Source organism: Schistocerca serialis, chromosome 2 (assembly GCF_023864345.2).
Source record: "Schistocerca serialis cubense isolate TAMUIC-IGC-003099 chromosome 2, iqSchSeri2.2, whole genome shotgun sequence".
Taxonomy (NCBI): domain Eukaryota; kingdom Metazoa; phylum Arthropoda; class Insecta; order Orthoptera; family Acrididae; genus Schistocerca; species Schistocerca serialis.
Genome location: NC_064639.1, coordinates 800575633 through 800594866, shown reverse-complemented (window position 1 = coordinate 800594866; position 19234 = coordinate 800575633). Strand labels below are relative to the sequence as shown.

The window sequence follows — 19234 nt, the reverse complement described above, 5'->3', positions numbered from 1 at the left end:
TCCCTTGTCCCTTAAGAATTATTGACAATGAGCAAGCTGATAGACTGGCCAGGACAGGCATGACGACTTCCACTTTTTGGACTGGAACTTGTCCTAACTGTCAAACAGGTGATGGGAAAATCAAAGCTACGTAGCTGGCTGAGGAGGCAGCATGTAGAATACTGGACTGTGGTCCGAAGATGAAAACATGACAAGCAAATGTTGCCAAAGCCATGTTTTGAGAGAAGTTCTGTAATCCTGAACTTGAACAGGAAACAGATTAAACTCATGGGAGGACTCATGACTGGCTTTGGGAACTTAAAAGAGACACATACACACATTGGGTATAGAGGAAGAAGTCCCTGAATGTAGACTATGTGGTGAGGAAGATGAAACCGCACCACATCTAATCTTACACTGCAAAGCTCTGTAACACAAAAGACAGAATTTTTGGGTCAATAGAGCCTGAAAAAATTGTGTCTAATAAGGAACTAGTAAAGAGTCTCTTACTACTTCTCAAGTGTACTGGTTTTCTTTACTAGAATCACAGGGAGCAAAACTGCACAATAAACCCATTTTCGGTGGGCAGCAGTGGGCTAAGGCAACTGTTGTTTCTTTCTCCCTGCGTAAATAAAATCAATATGTTGTGCCCAGCTAATTTTTCTCTTCATTATACTCATTATGTCTTGCACTCAAATTGTTCTCTGATTCGGGTGTTTGTTTCCTAGTTTCCCCTAATAATTCTCATACTCTCTGTACCTCCATCATTCAGTAAGCAGTCTTCAATTTTTGAATAGTTTCTGTACTGAAAGCCCTTGCCTCACTGCTATAATTCAAGGCTATTCATAGTGGTAAAGTTTCTGTTTCAGTCATGACGCAAGCATAGTTTTGAAAATCCTATTTCATTTATGAAAATAGTTACAGGCCATTTATACTCTTCTGTTTATTTCTTCCCCTGTGCATGCATTTATTGTCTTAAATCGTCCTAATGCAAAACCTCATCAACTGTTTCTATAAATTCATTGTTAATTTGTACAGTTTACTTTGCAATATGTTCATTGTGCATTATTATTGTTTTATTACAGTCTATTTTTATTGCTTCCTTTCGCACTTGCTTTATTAATTTCTTCCACTTGTTGTTAAGCTTTGTGTGTACTAGTGGCAAACAGTATAATGTCTTTAAAAAAACAAAGGTGTTTCATATATATTCCTTTACTCTGTTTCTTATTTGCTGCCAGGTTAAAGATCTGAAGACTTCCTGTAGGGCAAGCTGTTCCAGCTTGAGTGCTTGCTCACTGGCAGATGGGCAGTGATGGGCAAACAGTTGACATGTGGTGAATTAGGCTGTTTGATTCTATCCTGCTTGATAGTACTACTTTTACCAGAAGCTGATGGGGAGGGGTGTTGAAGTGACTCGCACATCTACTGTTAATGCTTGTAATAGGGCTACATGGCTGGTAGTAACATTTGCTACTTGCACCTAACTGTGGGGGAGCTGATACAGGCTTACAGTTGTCAGTGTTCCATGAGGCAGTGTTGGAACACCCTGCTCTAGAGTTATTGAGAGTAATTTTGATAATGTTGAAATCTTGTTGCATGACTCCTATTTTGGTTCTGAATTCCCCATTCCTGAGCTGTTGGCCAAAAGTTGAATCAAAGTTTTGCTTGTGAAGGGTATTTCAGCATAGATTTTGTTAAAACTGAATCAGAAACTCTGCATGAATCCTAAGAAAACTGGTAATCTGTAGTTATTGTTCTGTTCTGTAATTTCCGTCTCACCTTGGAATTTTTTCCCCAAAATTTTAATGTATGAGTGCGCAACTAAGTTACAATATTTCCGAAAGGTAGTCATACAATCTGGCCCCATTGCCATTGTTAAGGATAAGTCTGTGTTCACAGCTCTAGGTTATTGTATCAACCATGGAATGATAATGAACTCTGTTAAAGCTAGCAGGGAGAAAGAGACTGTTACGTGTATTTATAATAGCAAGTCTCAGCCATTACAATATTCTGAAAGGACACAAATCGTTTTTGGTGGAAAAGCAAGTTTTCATGTCAACAGGATGTGTGGACAATTTGAAACATTTGATTTTTACCTGAAGGTAGTTTGTCTTCCATGTTCAAATTTAGATTCTGGGCGGGTGACTGTATTCACACTATAGTATTGAGGAATGGGCAGCATATCATCTCAGAAGACAACTTTGAAGTAATGACAACACTTTTGTTGAATATCGTGTAGGAAACACTTCTTAATGTTCTGCAAAATTGTATTTATTTGGTCATGAACTGGCTTTTGGCGTCTTGGCCCATCTTCAGGAGATAGATATAATAATGTTTGACTCAAACAATATTATTTGTGTTGATGAAACCAAAATGACATACAGAATTTACAGAGGAAATCATTACATTTTTTGTCACATTGAAATAATTACATTAACTAAAGAAGGGGGAAACAAAGTTTTTTACATGGAGATGCATTTAGCAACTGATGAAAAATAAGTAGAATTTACAATCTCAATTTATTATTTGTTTTGAAAACTTAATTTAACAAAGGGAAAACAGAAATTAAGTCTGATCATTTAATACTAAGCTGGCATCTTCAAACAGTGGAAAATCCAGGATGGAATAATGACAGTATTATGAAAAGGATAGACGGTTACTCACCATACAAAGGAAACTTTGAGTCACGGACCGGCATAAGGAAGAGACTGCTATACATTCAAGCTTTAAACCAAAAGGCCGTATTGTGAAGTAAAAAACTCTCACCCTTTCACACAAGCACAACTCAAACACACATGCGCACTGTCTCAGGCTGCTGAGGCCAGACTGCGCATGGCAACTGTGCTTTGTGGGAGAAGAAAATGGTGGGTGGGTGGGTGTGGGTGAGGAGGCGACTGGGGGTGAGAAGGGGAGGCATAGCATGGTAGGGGTAGGGGAATCTGTAGTGATGCTTGTTGGAGCACACGTGGATGTGGTGGGGACAGGGTAGGAATGCTAGGTGCATTGGAAGGTGTGAGGGAAACAAGAGGGGGGGGGGGGGGGGGGGGGGGGGAAGGTGCGTGGGAAAGGAGAGAAGTAGAGATGGGAAAAAGGCTACTGCGTGCAATGGTGGAATAGAAGGCTGCGTAGTACTGGGATGGTGGCAGGGAAGGGGATGTGTTGGTGAAGGACAGGTGTTAGCGAAGACTGAGGCCAGAAGTGTGTGTGGAACATAGGATATATTGCAGGGTGAGTTTTCACCCATGCATTTCAGAAAATCTGGTGTTGACGGGAAGGATTCACATGGTGCCGGCGGAGGAGGAGTCATTGGCAAGAAGCCTGTGTTTTGCAGCATGTTCAGCAACTGGGTGGTCCAACTGTCTCTTGGACACAGTTTCTAAGTGGCCATTCATGCCAACAGACAGCTTGTAATGCCCATGTAGAGAGCATCACAGTGATTGAAGCTTAGTTCGTAGATCACCTGAGTGCCTGCACAGATAGCCATGTTTTTGATCGGACAGGGAATGCCTACAACCAGAATGGACTAGGTGGTGGTTGCAGAATGTGTGGAACATGTCTTGCATCAAGATCTACCGCAGGGATGAGAGCCGCGAGTCAAGGGTTTGGGGGCAGAGTGAAGTACGGGTGAATAAGGTTACTATGTCTGTTTGGTGTGTGGTGGAATACCACTGTAGGAATGCTAGTGGGTAGGATATTCCTCATTTAAGGGCATGGTGAGAGGTGGTCCAAACCATGGCTGAGAATGCGATTCAGTTTGTCCACTCTTGGATGGTACTGAGTCATGAAGGGAATGCTCCTTTCTTTGTGGCCGGACAGTGGGAATTTGGGAGGTGGTGGGGGACTGGTGAGACAAAGCACAGGAGATCTGTTTTTATAAAAGGTTGAGATGATAATCATGGTCTGTGAAGTCCTCAGTGAGAGCATTGGTATATTTGAAGAGGGACTGATGGTCATTACAGATGCAGTGACCAAAGATTGCTAGGCTATATGGAAGGGTCTTCCTGGTATCGAATGAATGGTAGCTGTTAAAGCGGAGGTGTTGCTGCTGACTGTTAGATTTGATATAGGCAGAGGTACAGATGTGGCCACCTTGAAGTTGAGATCAACATCGAGGAAGATGGCTTGTTGCATTGAGGAATACCAGGCAAAGTGAATGGGGGAGAAGGTGTTGAGGTTCTGGAGTAGTGTGGATATGGTGTTCTCAACCTCAGTCCTGGTAATGAAGATGTCATCAGTGAATCTGATCCAGGTGAGGGGGCACCAATAGTGATGGACAGGGTGCCATGTTGTAAAGGAACAGGAACTGTGGAGAGACAGTGGAGGAAATGGTTGGTGTCTTTTATATAGTGTGGTAGCTTGTGGGTAATCGGCTGAAGGTGTTGGTACATGAGAGCAGTGGGCTCACAGTAACTATCCACAGTGGGGTGTCCTAGGTGGTTTGGTTTATGGATTTTAGGAAGTATGTAGACTTTAAGAGTGTAGGGTGTGGTAGGGGCAAGGGGGGGGGGGGGGGAGAGAGAGAGAGAGAGAGAGAGAGAGAGAGAGAGAGAGAGAGAGAGAGAGAGAGAGAGAGAGAGAGAGAGAAGGTTCTGGGATGGCCCTAATCCATTCCAGAAATCCATTACAGTCTCCCCTCAAATCTTAGGCCCATCCCAGAACCTCCACCCTGAGCCTCTCTCTTTCCACACCATAACCCCCCCCCCCCCTCCACCGCCACACACCCCCACCCCCGGACACACCTTCTGCATGCTTCCTGAAATACATAAACCCAACCATCCAGGATGCCCCATTGTGTCCAGTTACTGTGACCTCACTGACAGAATCGCTCCTCTCATTGACCAACACCTTCAGCCAATTACCCACAACCTACCCTCCTATATAAAAGATTTCCTCCACCGAGTCCCCACAGTTTCTGTTTCTTTACCACATGGTGCCCTGCTCATTACTATTGATGCCACCTCCCTATACACTAACATCCCTGATACCCACAGCCTTGCTGCTATTGAACACTACCTTCCCCAATGCCCTACTGATTCCAAACCTGCAAACTCATTCCTGACTGCCATGACAAACTGTATCCTCACACAAATTACTTCACCATTGAAACTTCCTGCCAGGTTAAAACTGTGTGCCAGACTGAGACTCGATCTCGGGACCTGTGCCTTTTGTGGGGAAGTTCTCCATTGACTGAGCTACATGAGCACGAATAACAACCTGTCCTCACAACTTTACCTCTGCCAGTACCTTGGCGCCTACCTTCCAAGCTACACAGAAGCTCTCCTATGAAACTTGGAAGAGTAATACTCCTGCAAGAAAGGATATTGCGGAGATATGGCGTAGCCTCAGCCTGGAGGATGTCTTCAGAATGAAATTTTCACTCTGCATTGGAGAGTGCACTGATATGAAACTTCCTGGTAGATTAAAACTGTGTGGTGAACTGAGATTCAGAAATGGGGCCTTTGCCTTTTGTGGGCAACTTCTTTGGTAGTTGTGAAGACAGTTTGTGAGTTGTGCTTGGATAACTCAGTCGATACAGCACTTCCCCATGAAAGGAAGGTCCAAATTTGTGTCTCAGTCTGCCACCAAAATTTAATCTACTGGGACTCTTCACTGGAGAGTGGAAAGTTCATTCTACTTCACCTTTGTAGACAACATCTACAAACAAATCCGTGGTACAGCAATGGGCACTCACATGGCATTGTCCTATGTCAACCTGTTCATGAGCTGTGTAGAGGAATTCTTCTTAACCATATAGAATCACAAACTCCATACCTAGTTTAGGTTCATCGATGACATCTTGTGATCTGCACTTAGGGTTAGGACAAATTGTCCATATTCCTCTGGATCATCATCATCATCATCATCTTCTTCTTCTTCTTCTTCTTCTTCTTTTTCTTCTTCTTCTTCCCCATTCATTTCACCTTGTCCTCCTCAACCCAACATGTCACCTTCCTCGATGTGGACCTCCACCTCAAAGATGGTTACATTAGTACCTCTACCAACATAGAACCTCCCAATCAGCAGCAATACCTACACTTCAACAGCTGTCACCCATTCTATACCAAGAAGTCCCTTCCATATAGCCTAGCCATCTGTGGCCATTGCATCTGTACCGACCAGCAGTCCCTCCCCAATTGTACCAATGGTCTCACCAAGAACTTCACAGACTGAAATTACCTTCCAAACCTTGTATAGAAACAGATCTCTTGTGCTTTGTCTCTCCAGTCCCCTACCACCACCCAAATTCGTACACTCTGGCCACAAAGAAAGGAGAATTTTCTTCATGACTCATTACCACTCAGGACTGGAAGGACTGAAACACATTATCCACCAGGGTTTGAACTATCTCTCATCATGCCCTTCAATAAGGAATATCCTACTCACCATCCTTCCCACCACTCCTACAGTAGGATTCCACTGCCGACTAAACCAAAGCAATACCCTTGTCCATCCCTACTCTACCACTGCTCCCAACCCCTTGCCTCGTGGCTCATATCCCTGTAGTACACCAAGTTTCAACACTTGTACCATACATCCTCACACCACCATCTTACTCCAGTCCAGTTACTGGCATTACCTACCCCATCAAAGGCAGGACTGCCCATGAATCTCTCTGCAGCCAATAGACAGGTATCTCTCCCAGTTGCTGAACATGCTGTGTAACTCAACGCTGCTTCACTTGGATGACTGCTTGACAACCTGCCCCATGTTGATCCTTCCCACCAACTACTACTTTTCTGAATTGCACTGGTGAGAAATCTCCTGCAGTATAGCCTATGTTCCCGAAACTCGCTTGGCCTGAACCTTCACTAGTCCCTGTCCTTCAACCACCTATCACATTCCCAGCCCCCACTCCAGCACTACACAGCCTTTTGTTCCACCAGTGCACCCACTAGTCTCTTTCCCCTCCTCAGCTACTCTCCTTCGCCACTCATCTTCTCCCCCCACCCCCCCCACCCCCCGTCCGCCCCCCCTCCAGCCCCTCCAAATCTCCCGACTACTCCTAGCGTTCCTACCCTGCAGGCTTCTGAAAGCAGCACTACTGCTTCTCCCATCCCTACCGTGTTACTCTTCTCAACCCTGTCATAGCTTCCTCCTCCTCCTCCTCCTCCTCCTCCTCCACCACACACAGATGGCTTCTCCCATGAGGTGAAGTTACTGTGTGCAATACTGCATCAGTGGCCAGAGACTGTGTTCACGAGTGTGAGTTGTGCTTTTGTAAATGTGTGTGTGTGTTTTCTAGTTTAGGAGGACGCCTTTTGGCTGAAAGCTTAAATGTTTAGCAGTCTTTTTGTTGTGAATGTTTGTGACTCAACATCTCCTCTGTGTGGTGAGTAGCAATCTATCCTTTTCATAATATTATTGTTGTTCTGGGCTGACATTGTGTGTCACATGTTTGCTGATATCCAGTATTTGCAGTAGGATCATCTTTCTGCTTTTCTTAACAGAGTTTAAAACTTCACTTTTTATATTATGATTGGCAGAGGTTGAATCTTTCTTCCTTATGCTCCAGCTTCTTTCATTGTTCTGGTAATCTAATTGCCAAAGCTCTCCTCTACTGTGCAACATATATTTTTCCATATTGCTTGCATGTGATTTTATACACACCATTCTGTACCAAGAGTTGCAGTTTGTCTTTACTTTTCAAGGACATTTTTTATATGCTGTTGGTATTATAAAGTGCAGGTCTTACAGTTGCGAGACTAATTTTTTTGCAAATTTATCTGAAATGTTGCCAGTTTTTGTAATTACTGGCCAGTTGCAGTTGGCCAGTGTATAGTAGTGGTGTAATTTTTATGAATTTCTTTCTTTCATTTTTTAAGTTGATTATCTTTTATACTCCTCATTAACTGGAGAAAGAAAACTGGCGTTCTACGGATTGGAGTGTGGAATGTCAGATCCCTTAATTGGACAGGTAGTTTAGAAAATTTAAAAAGGCAAATGGTTAGGTTGAAGTTAGATGTAGTGGGAATTAGTGAAATTCGGTGGCAGGAGGAACAAGACTTCTGGTCAGGTGAATACAGGGTTATAAATACAAAATCAAATAGGGGTAATGCAGGAGTAGGTTTAATAATGAATTTAAAAAATAGGAACGAGGATAAGCTACTACGAACACCGTAGTGAACGCATTATTGTAGCCAAGATAGACATGAAGCCTGTGTGTACCACAGTAGTACAAGTTTGTATGCCAAGTAGCTCTGCAGGTGATGAAGAGATTGAAGGCAGGTATGATGCGATAAAAGAAATTATTCAGATAGTTAAGGGAGATGAAAATTTTATGGTCATGGGGGATTGGAATTCGATAGTAGGGAAAGGAAGAGAAGGAAAAGTAGTAGGTGAATATGGAATGGGGGTAATGAATGAAAGGGGAAGCCGCCTGGTAGAATTTTGCGCAGAGCATAACTTAATCATAGCTAAAACTTGGTTTAAGAATCAGGAAAGAAGGCTGTATACACGGAAGAGGCCTAGAGACACTGGAAGGTTTCAGATAGATTATACGAGGGGCGTTTGAAAAGTTTGTGCAAAAAATAAAAACCACTTACGTGTTTGGGGTAAATCATTTTTATTTTTCGACATAGTCTCCTTTTAGGCTTATGCACTTAGTCCAATGCTGCTCTAATTGGTTGATCCCATCCGAATAATAGGAATTGTCCCAGTCTGCAAAATAGCTATTTGAACAAAATCTTTGTGCCGCCAGCCATTTCTTCAAATTGGGGAACAAATAGTAGTCCGAGGGAGCCAAGTCTGGAGAATAGGGGGGATGTGAAACAAGTTGGAATCCTATTTCCATTAATTTTGTGACCACAACTGTTGAGGTGTGTGCTGGTGCATTGTTGTGATGGAAAAGGTCCAATCGCCGGTGTTTTTCTTGCAGCCCAGTTTTCAAATGGTCCAATAATGATGAATAATATTCACCTGGAATAATTTTACTATTTTCCACAGAGTCAATGAGGATTATCCCTTGCAAATCCCACAAGACAGTTCCCATAACTTTTCCGGCCGGTCTTTGCCATTTTTGGTGCAAATACTCCCTTGGTAACCCATTGTTTAGATTGTTGTTTGGTCTCAGGGGTATAGTAATGTATCCATGTTTCATCCAAAGTGATGAAATGACACTTAAAGTCCTGCAGATTCTTCCTGAACAGCTACAAACAATCCTTGTAACACTTCACACAATTCCGTTTTTGGTCAAACGTTTCACAGCATAACAATGGTGAGGATTTGAGTGAGGTATGGCAAAAACAGGGATCAAAATACTAGCTACTAGGTCATTATTTCTGATAGTGTCTGGCTTTTTTAAATATTTTATATTTAATTTTCTTCAAATTCCGATTGATATATTATGTTGCAATTAATTAAATCATTTCATGAGATGGAAAGTCACTACTTCATTGATAACATGGTGAGTTTGCATGCAGTTTACGGGTAAGCTTGTCTCCTACATTGTACTATGAACACTGGAAAATCCAGGCTACAAAACAGGCAATGAAGGAGGTAGGTTGCTTTTATCTATTCATTACAATAAATGATAGTACAGATTAATGAAAGTATATCAGTCTGATGTAATCATTCACTCAGCTACACTTTAGCGTGGAGTATCTCACTTGAAAATGCAATGTAAGTGGCAATTAAGAGTATCTGTTATCAAAAATAATTTTGAATTCGTGGGTTGACAGTTCCTTTGCATTGTTTGCATATTAACGTTTACCTCTTTTAAACTGTTTTTAAACTTCATTCTTGGCTAAGTCACATTGCTTAATTATCCTCATTTTAACTCCTTATGTAACTGTAATAAGGTTGCTTCTATATTAAAATTTTAACTACTTTTGTAGCTGTCTTCTGCCCTTATCTTTTTGAATTTGAGAAAGTTGTATTTAAGTCCTTTAATTCATCCCCTTGGTTTGTTATTGTTTAGTTTTAAAGTCACCACAAAAGAGTTGTCTAGCTCTTTTGTGGTGACTTTAACACTATTGAATAACTTTTCCAATTTTCATAATATTTCTAGTAAACTGTCTCCAGTGCTGCGGGTAGTAACTGGCATACAGTAAAGACAAAAATATATTTAAGGTGTACAACTTTGCTTCCGCCGTTTTTTCCCCAACATTTAAGGCTTTAATGAAACAATTTGGTTACACATGTATCATTCAAAGTATTTTTCATCGCTGCCCACTACTTTCTCCCATCTTTCTGGCAGTGTACGAATCCTGCAAAATTGTTCATCTTTTGCAGTGATCGATGAATTGATCCAATTTGTGACTTCTTCATGAGATCGAAAGTATTGGTCAGCCAGGCCATGTACCATTGATATAAACAGGTGATAGTAAGAGGGAGCAATGTCTGGAGAATACAGTGGGTGGGGTAGGACTTCCCATTTTAATGTTTCCAAGTACATTTTGACCTCTTTTGCAACGTGGGGTCGAGCGTTGTCGTGCTGCAAAATCACTTTATCGTGCCTCTCGCTGTATTGTGGCCGTTTGTCTTTTAATGTTCTGCTCAAACGCATTAATTGCATTTGATAACGAGCCTCGTAGTACATGACGCTGAGCTGGCCCCACCAAATGCAGAGCATCTTGGAGCCGTGAATATTCGGTTTGGCCGTCAACGTGGAAGCATGGCTGAGATATCCCCATGATTTTTTGCATTTAGGATTATCGTAAGGAACCAATTTTTCATCTCCGGTCACAATGCAATGCAGAAATCCCTTCCGTTTTTTCCTCTGAAGCAACTGTTCAAAAACGCTGTTCGATGTCTCTTGGTTTCAGCTCACACGAGACCCCAAGTTCCTTCTTTATGAATCATGCCCATAGCTTTGAGATGTTTTGAAATGGCTTGCTGTGTCACTCCCACTAATCGTGCCAATTCTTCTTGAATTTGACGCGAGTCTTCACTCAGCAATGTCTCCATCCTGCATCTTCAAAAACATTCTCTCTTCCATCACTATGCCCATCTACGACGTTAAAACCACCATTCTTGAAGCGTTGAAACCACTCATGACACATTTTTTCACTAATAGCGTCTTTAATATACGTACTTGAGAGCAATGAAATAGACTCAGCCACTGTTTTCTTCATATTGAAACAAAACAGTAACACCTCCCGCAAATTACGAGAATTAGGCTTGTAAACTGACATTTTCAAATCAAGAACAGCTTTATGATGCAGACACAAATTGACTAATGTTTGAATGAGGTTATGGTGACTGAGGTCCGAGCTAACTGCCTGACGCTTGCGATCTGTTTCTTTCGACCGGTACTTACCATTGTCGCCATCTATCGCCAAACGGCGGAAGCAAAGTTGTACACCTTGTGTGTCATATGGCATGGGGTTTGCCATGTGACATCGTGCATTGTCATGAAGGATGGTGGATGCAAACCATTGGTGATCCATGTGCAACAAGGAGGCAAGGAGCTCAGGTGTCATGTTGTCCATGGAGGTCATTCCAAATGTTGCCGATACTGAATTACATACATGCTCTTATGAAACACTTTCACCTATCTCACCACTGTAGGATATGGCAATGCTGCGTCACCAGATGCCTCATGCAGCCCCTGAAAATAATTATTGTGTGTACCGCTTCGTTCTTGATCTGTGCGTGTTGTGTGTGTTTCTAAACATAACATTGGAGTGCTTGAACTGGCTTCCCTTACTTTCAGACAGTGCACACTGCATCTGACTCATACAGAGCCATCACCACTCACTGCATTACTTCAACTGACCCTTTGCTATCAGCTACAGACAGCGCATAGGCCATCGGACGCACATCCTACATGTGCAGCAGTGCACAAAGCCAGTGAAATGTGTTTTTGCAACTCTTTACAGATTACTCTTAAAAAAGGATCTCAGGTCAGTGCTGTTTACTGCTCACCTTATCAAGCATACAACTAGCTGCACTGTGCTGTAGATGCATAATACATGGTTTGAGTGATGTAATGATGAGCTGCTGCATAGTTGTGTAGCCAGCTGACCAGCCACTGTAGTGCAAAGTGAGCTGTGCTGTTGTTGTGTCTTCAATGAAATTCTCCTTTACTCATGTGGCCAAGATTACTTAAGCATGTGAATATGTTTAACTGTTGACCTCATTGCAGTGGTCAACAAACATCTTTTCTTCACCCCTCCCAGTGTACTAGGGTACCAAATGGACTAATGTAGTTGTGTTTTTGTATGACGAGTTCCACTACATACACGATCTGTCAACCGGCTGATACATATACCAACTTTCACATTACAGATATCTGGTGGTCACCGTTCCTGATGTAATTCTCTTCAGTTGACCTGCTGTGCAGTGCCACTAGACCATCACGTGTTTTCTTGACAAGGGACTCCTTCACCTTCCACATGGATGGTAGCTGAGAGCTCCATTCTATTCAAGCTACTAAAATGGTGTAGTCACTTTTATGATAACTCTTCTGTGTCATAAGTGAAATGCTTCCACTCTACAACTTAATTTACAGTTGTGGGTGAAAGAGATCTCTCATAACTTGTAACTCACATTAGAGCACAACATGTATAAATTTACTGATATGACATTTCAGACTGACAGTGCTCATGTATAATCTTAAATTGTTCTGGTGTTTACATTATCACTCATGCCTTTGGCTCTGTGATTTCCAAGGCACTGCCAAGTCACGATGGCAAAGCATAAAGCGGCCATTCCCAGAAGGTGGAGATGTTCACTTGCTGTCACACATTGTCGATGTTCTGTCTTTTATGTCCGTTTGTACATATCGAAAACCAGAGCGCGCACAATAGGATGTTCTACACTTAAAAACTGCCTAAACAACATTTCTGGTTTCCACGAGCATCTTTCGTCGATCCTAGTTATTAGAAGTGGAATGTGTCATTCTGCAGAATCAACATGTTACACCACAAGAGATTTGATTGTTCAACTGCCCCTTGTAGATTCAGATTAAAATGTTATTCAGTTAGTGGCTGGGAGACATCAGCAGTGGGCTTGATTACCTGGGCAGGAATTTGGTTGTAGGATAGAGAAACTAAGAAAATGGTACATAAATATATACATCCAAAAACACCCTGTAGGCAACCTTGTATTGTGTGGCAGTTGTTTGACTCCTCTGAGAATTTTAATAGTAAATCTCTCACTGGCACAAACCATGTCTCTTGTGTATGACACAATAGTTGGTTAACTGTCTCCAGAGTGATCCTGGACTTAGTAAATGAACCATTGATGAAACATGCCGCTCTTCTCCTGATCATCTCCTCATAAGGGTTTCAGACTATGAAAGTGTTGTAAGCTACTTCCTTTGTGGATAGATTAAATTTCCTTTTGCTTCTTCTAATGAATAGGAAATGTGTCTGTTAAACAACTGTTTTTACAAAGTTGTTCCCCTTTAAATTTGCTCCAAATGTATACTGTTAGATATTTAACAGTTATGGCTGTTTGTGTAATCAAACAGTAGTGAGGGTTTCTCCCTCTTTATGCATAATTCATTACATTTTGTTCATGTTGTGTGTCAGCTGCCAATCCTTGAATCAAGTGTTGATCTTATATAGATACAATTTTCTGCTGATTTTCCATCTATGAGGGACTGTTATGTACTTATATAAGGGGTGTTCACAAAGAAACAACCCGGAGGCATAATTACAGAAATCAGTACCTGTATGCTAGAAGTGTTGATCCTGGCTGTTGAGACACTTGTCCCACTGTGACACAAGATGGTGAATAGCTCTCTCATAAAATTCCTGGAGCTGCAATGTGAATCAGTTCCGCATGTGCAGCTGGACGTAGTCATCCACACGAGTGCAGAAAAGGTTATGCTAATGTTCTTCTTTGACCAAGATGGCCCCCTTCCAATTCACTTCATACAGCCTGGGACAACACGAATGCCCAGCATTACTCGCAAACCTTGACCACCCTTCGCCAAGCAATCAAATCAAAATAACCAGGCAATCTCACCCATGGGACCATTCTGCTCCACGACAATGGAAAGCCTCATACGGCCAACACAGTTGTGGCACTCCTGCAGAAATTCAAGTGGGAGGTTCTCATCCACCCTCCATACAGTCTGGACTTCTCTCCCTGCGATTACGCCATTTTTGGTCCGCTTAAAAAGGCTCTGAGGGGCAAACGATTCACCTTGGATGACGATGTCCAAATGTACATGCGGAACTGGTTGACATCACAGCTGCGGGAATTTTATGAGACAACCTTTCACCGCCTTGTGTCACAATGGGACAAGCGTCTCGACAGCCAGGGTCATTGCTTCTAACATACAGGTACTGGTTTCTGTAATTATGCCACTGGCTCATTTCTTTTTGAACGCCCCTTATTATTACCACCTCAAAAGATAGTTTTGTAATTAATTTGTTTTGTTTGCAAGTGCATATCTGCATTCCTGATGCAGATTTAAGTCCATGCACTACAGTAGGATACTGTTAGAGCAGTTAAAACAAAATAGGACAGCCCATTTAAAAGTGTGTTAATTTGTTTTTTCGTGGTGGGGGGGGGGGGGGGGGCGGAGAAATGTTGTAGCTGTGTCGACTCAAGCCAGCTGCCTTTGGTAGCCATCTGGATTGGCAAGACACAACTGCAGTATATTGTTTTGACTTCTCTAGTGCTATGCTACAGCACTGTGGCATGAGGATTTCAATGTGCACCAGGACTGCAGACGTGTCCATGAAAACAGACAAAAAATTAATTATGTAACTTTGTTTTTTTGAGGTGATGATTGTATAAACTGTGACTACCCCACGTACAACAAACAACGTGAACTAAATCAGATGAACAAATCTCATTAATTTCTACCCTTTCACAACCAATCCCTCTTTCTTCCCTAAGTAAGAACTAATACTTCCAAAAGCTAGGTTTTGTATTTTCATTTTTGTATATGTCTGTTAGCAGTACTGGAATTTCTCCTCCAAAATAAATGTACTAGTCTCTCATTTTGGCTCTTATTAGGGAATTATTTTAATAATGAATTTAATTAAGCAGCATAGTGTGGGAATAGAGTACCTGTGATTATGTGATAATTATGAAGTATTGGATTGTGCTGTACATGAGTAATTCATCTGGTACATGTAGTTTCACTTTAAAGTTATTCATATAGTTGCGAAAATGATAACTGTCAAAAGAAAATAAAACCTTTTTATGTTGTTGTTATCATTAACTGTGTTAATGTGGGTAAAGAATGAGAAATATTGTTTAATTTTGTCTAAAGGAAGGGGGTGACTCAGACAGTGATGAGGAACAGAAACTGATGGAGGTTGAAGAATTACTTCGGCAACATGATCCCGATTTTGATGGAGGGGCTGGCAGTGGAGGAAGTGATGATGCAGCTGAAACTCATCAACTCCATCTTGGTGTAGAGCTGCAACGAGCCCCCGAGTTGCTTTTCCAGCCTTCAATGCTGGGCTCTGTGGAAGCGGGTCTGGCAGAAATGACGGAGTATGCTTTACGTACCTACTCTCCTGAAATACGCTCCTCTCTCATCCGTAATGTCCTGCTGGTTGGAGGATGTGCCCAACTCCCTGGACTTGCACAACGTTTCCATAGAGAACTTGTGGAAGTACGTCATAAATACTTTTCATGACTTACTTATCTAATAAATGTTGGGTTAACGTAATTTCACTAATTTTTAAGTTGGTGCTTATTGCTGCAGCATTATTATTGTTATTATTATCATTATTTCACATTTTTATTTATTTCACATGTCATAGATGTTCAGCAAAATTTGAATGAAAAGCATGTTCACAAATTTTTGAGTTCTCTTAAATTATTTTAGATGGTAATTGTGCCACATTATTGATAGGCTAATAGTCACTTTGCAGATGTAAGATTCTCTATACAAGTGCAAAGATTGTGCATGAGGGCAAAGTTCTATACAGGGTTTTTATTACTGTCAAGATCACTATACAATTTTTGATAGTACCACCAAAAAGTTGAATTGTTATCATGACAGTTAATAAATTTTCTGTTAAATTTGTGATTGTAGTCTTCTGGTTTGTTTCTTACATGGGGTGTCCCAAACCATTAGGGTCACAGCTATATGGAAGGCAGGACTCCAAACTGGATACTTTGAGAGAAAGAATCAATAGTCAGAAATTAATATTTCAGAGGGAATGAAGACTTGTATGAGTAATGGGAGTGTGACACATGTTTGTAAGTTGCTAATGTTTCATAACAGACAGTTACCTCCTATATAACCCATTACTGGAAATTGCAAATGTGCATTAATGTATGATGCAGCAAGATGAAGTACCTGTGAAGCTGTGCAGATAAAGGTTCTGCAACAGGTGTCATCGTAACTGAAATTTTCCACCATAGAAACAAACTTACCAGAAACTTTCACAGAAACCATGGAGATGTAGTCAAAGTTATTATCAAAGTATTGTTTGCACAGTAGAATTTGAGGAGATAGTTTTGGTTCATGTGAGAGAAGAGTTATCAATAAGCAGCTACAATTTTCCTGTGAAATCTACACTTTGAAGATTACAGTGCAGAGAATACTGCTAAAGCAGCAATTACATCCCTATTATATATGTGTGCAGTGTGGAATTGGAAGATTTAGAACCCAAAGTTCAATTATGTCAGTGGCTTATGTAGCAAATGCATGCACTGAATGCAGTGATCACCATAATTCCAGGTCCAAACAGTGTCATCCTGTGGGAAGTTTCTTAAGTGCAGACATGGAATCATGATTAAGAGGAAACATTGCTTTTTAAGCTAAACTATGTAATGCTACTGCAATGTACTGCAGATAATAGTGACCAAACATGGTGTGAAAATACAAACTACAATACTGTGCTAAACAAGGCTTGCTTGACCACTATTGTGACATTCTACGAAAAATGAGCAACTCTTTTGATAGTTTGTATTAAAAATTCTTAGCTCCTAGGAGTAACTGATTTTCATGGTAAGAAGAATCACTTTTTTCTGCAACCTCTTCAACTCATGTGAGGCATTGGTGTTTTTATCAAACTGCATTAGTTCCACAGCTGTTGTGGCACAAAGAAATTGATTGGTTGATTCTCAGTACAGAGAATGGCAGATGCATCTCGTTTTCTCATTAATAGAACTTAGAGAGCATATTGTGATAGCCTGCTGCTTGAGAAGATAGAGAGGCTTGGTAAATGTTTGCTGGGTGCCAAAATGGGTTCTATTTGATGAAATTTATGAAGATGAACTATAATACACACAGTCAAAAGCTTTAGCACAAAACTAATATAGATGTAATCTTCTTTCTGTTGCAACTTTTCAGAATCTAGCTGTGCACTCTGATGCAAAGCTTGTATTGAGTTGTCTGTAGAGATAAGTCTAAAAGTGTGGGAGGCAGAGGGGGGGGGGGGGACACCATGGATTTAAAAGGAAAGACAGAAGTACCTCATTATCTAATTCTCTAATTGCATTTAGAACATGCCAAAGCACTTATAGTAGTATGACAGGTAATAATGATCTTACAAATAAACCTCCATTCTTAAAATAGATTATTAGTCAATCATGTAAATACCAAGCAAGTAGATAGCTGTAGACTGTTACAGTTTCAGTTTGTGCTCAAGTATTAATTGATATAACAACTTAAAAAAAAATTAATACCAAGTGAATATTATTTCCAAATAAAAGTAACTTTTGCTAAAGTGAGAATGAGAATATAAGAAACAGTTTTGGAATTGGAATAAAAAAGAGAATCATCTTCTTATGAGGTGTGTCTGCTGCAGAGTGATAAGAGTTATTTTGCAAGCAATCCCCTAACCTGTGACTCAACCAGTTACTACATTCTTCAGCATCTAAGCATAGCCATATTATATATCAGTGTACTGTGTCTTCCCTGTATTCTTCCTATGAAATGCACGGTGTGAATTTACTTGAATGAGAAAATATGTTGTTTCTCTTCATTTTTCTTCACAGTTTGCCAACTTCATTGAAATCTCTAAATATGACTATACTAATATTTTCCATAAAATTAGAAATTTGCTCAATATAAGATTTTCTTAGAAAGCTGCTGAATGCGGCCGCGGAATGCTATGTATGCATTGACAAAACTTCTTTTTTTAACTAAATTTTAATGTTACAAATCACTCAAATATTCCTGCTCATTACAGTATTATGAAACACTAATCATTCTAAGAGAAGTGCCATGTGTTTCATTAATTGCCACCCCCTTTTGTACTCAAAAACTACATGCAAAGTAAATAATGTAACATGCACAATTTCAGAGAAAAACGTGCTTTCTGTTAACTTCAATGCCAAAGTTTCAAGAAGCACACTATATCTGAGTCAAGACGTATCCCTAATTCATGAACATTTATAGGAATTCCCCTCATGTTCTGTGCAGTCCTCTGTATTCTGTTTTCCCTAAGTACTAAATAATGAATCCCTTTGAATTTTATCTTACCCATGATAACTGTCTCTTACCATGTTTGGTGTTCTTTGTAGCTGTATTTGCGGATGCTTGTAATGGAAGATATGTGTTATAACATTAGTTCAAAATCAGTAAAGCAAGTAACATGACAACTGTCTGGTTTTTTTGTAGGTTAGCCCATTTAAGTCTGTGGTCAATGTACGTGTGGCAGTGGACCCCGCCTTGGATCCATGGTATGGTGCGAGAGATTTTGCGGCTTCTGAGCTACTTAAAGAAGCTCTTGTAACACGTCAGGATTATGAAGAACGAGGTGGTGAATTCTTACGTGAACATGCTGCTTCAAATCCATTCTTTCCTTCACCAACAGCAGTTTCTGCTGGTGAATCTTCGTCAGTAACAGCGGTTGATGAGGTGGATGGAGACAGCAGTCAGTGTAGAGATGTATAAGTGCTATTGCATTGCACTTTTATAAAGCAGTTTTTGTTACTTGGCATTCTCAAACATTAAATGCTATATTTTATGTACTGTTTACTTTGATTGTATACGTCTCACAGACTGATATGTTGCAATTTGAATTTGTGTGGCCCTCTCCAGGTCCGTATGAAACTATGTTTTATTGATTTCTTCCAGAAATCAGCATATTTAAGAATTTGTGAGTTTGGTTTAATATTTATGTGAAAGAAGGAAAAGCAGGAAGCTTTCATTGTGAGGCCACGAGAACTCATTGTATTGGGTCATGTGTTGTTTGGCTCACTAAGAGAAAGGGGAGGGGGCAGAGGAAGGGTGGAGAGAGAGAGAGAGAGAGAGAGAGAGAGAAACACACAGCTGAACCAGACTGCTGTGTAATGTTACGGAACATGAGGAACTGATATCACCTTTGCCACTGCCATTCCCACCTTTTATAACTGTCGAACAAGTATGACAATATTTACATAGGAT

The 19234-nt window shown here is 40.8% G+C and overlaps 1 protein-coding gene across 2 annotated transcripts in view; it reads left to right on the top strand.

Moving 5' to 3' along the window:
• Positions 1-18811, top strand: part of LOC126458041 (actin-related protein 5) — a 208060-nt gene extending 189249 nt beyond the window's left edge. For both annotated transcript variants that reach the window (XM_050094833.1, XM_050094834.1), the window contains exons 10-11: positions 15155-15502; positions 18467-18811. In XM_050094833.1, coding sequence (XP_049950790.1) covers positions 15155-15502; positions 18467-18742 — 624 coding nt within the window. In that variant the 3' untranslated portion in view covers positions 18743-18811. The remainder of the gene's footprint in view (positions 1-15154; positions 15503-18466) is intronic.
• Positions 18812-19234: the final 423 nt, after the last annotated feature.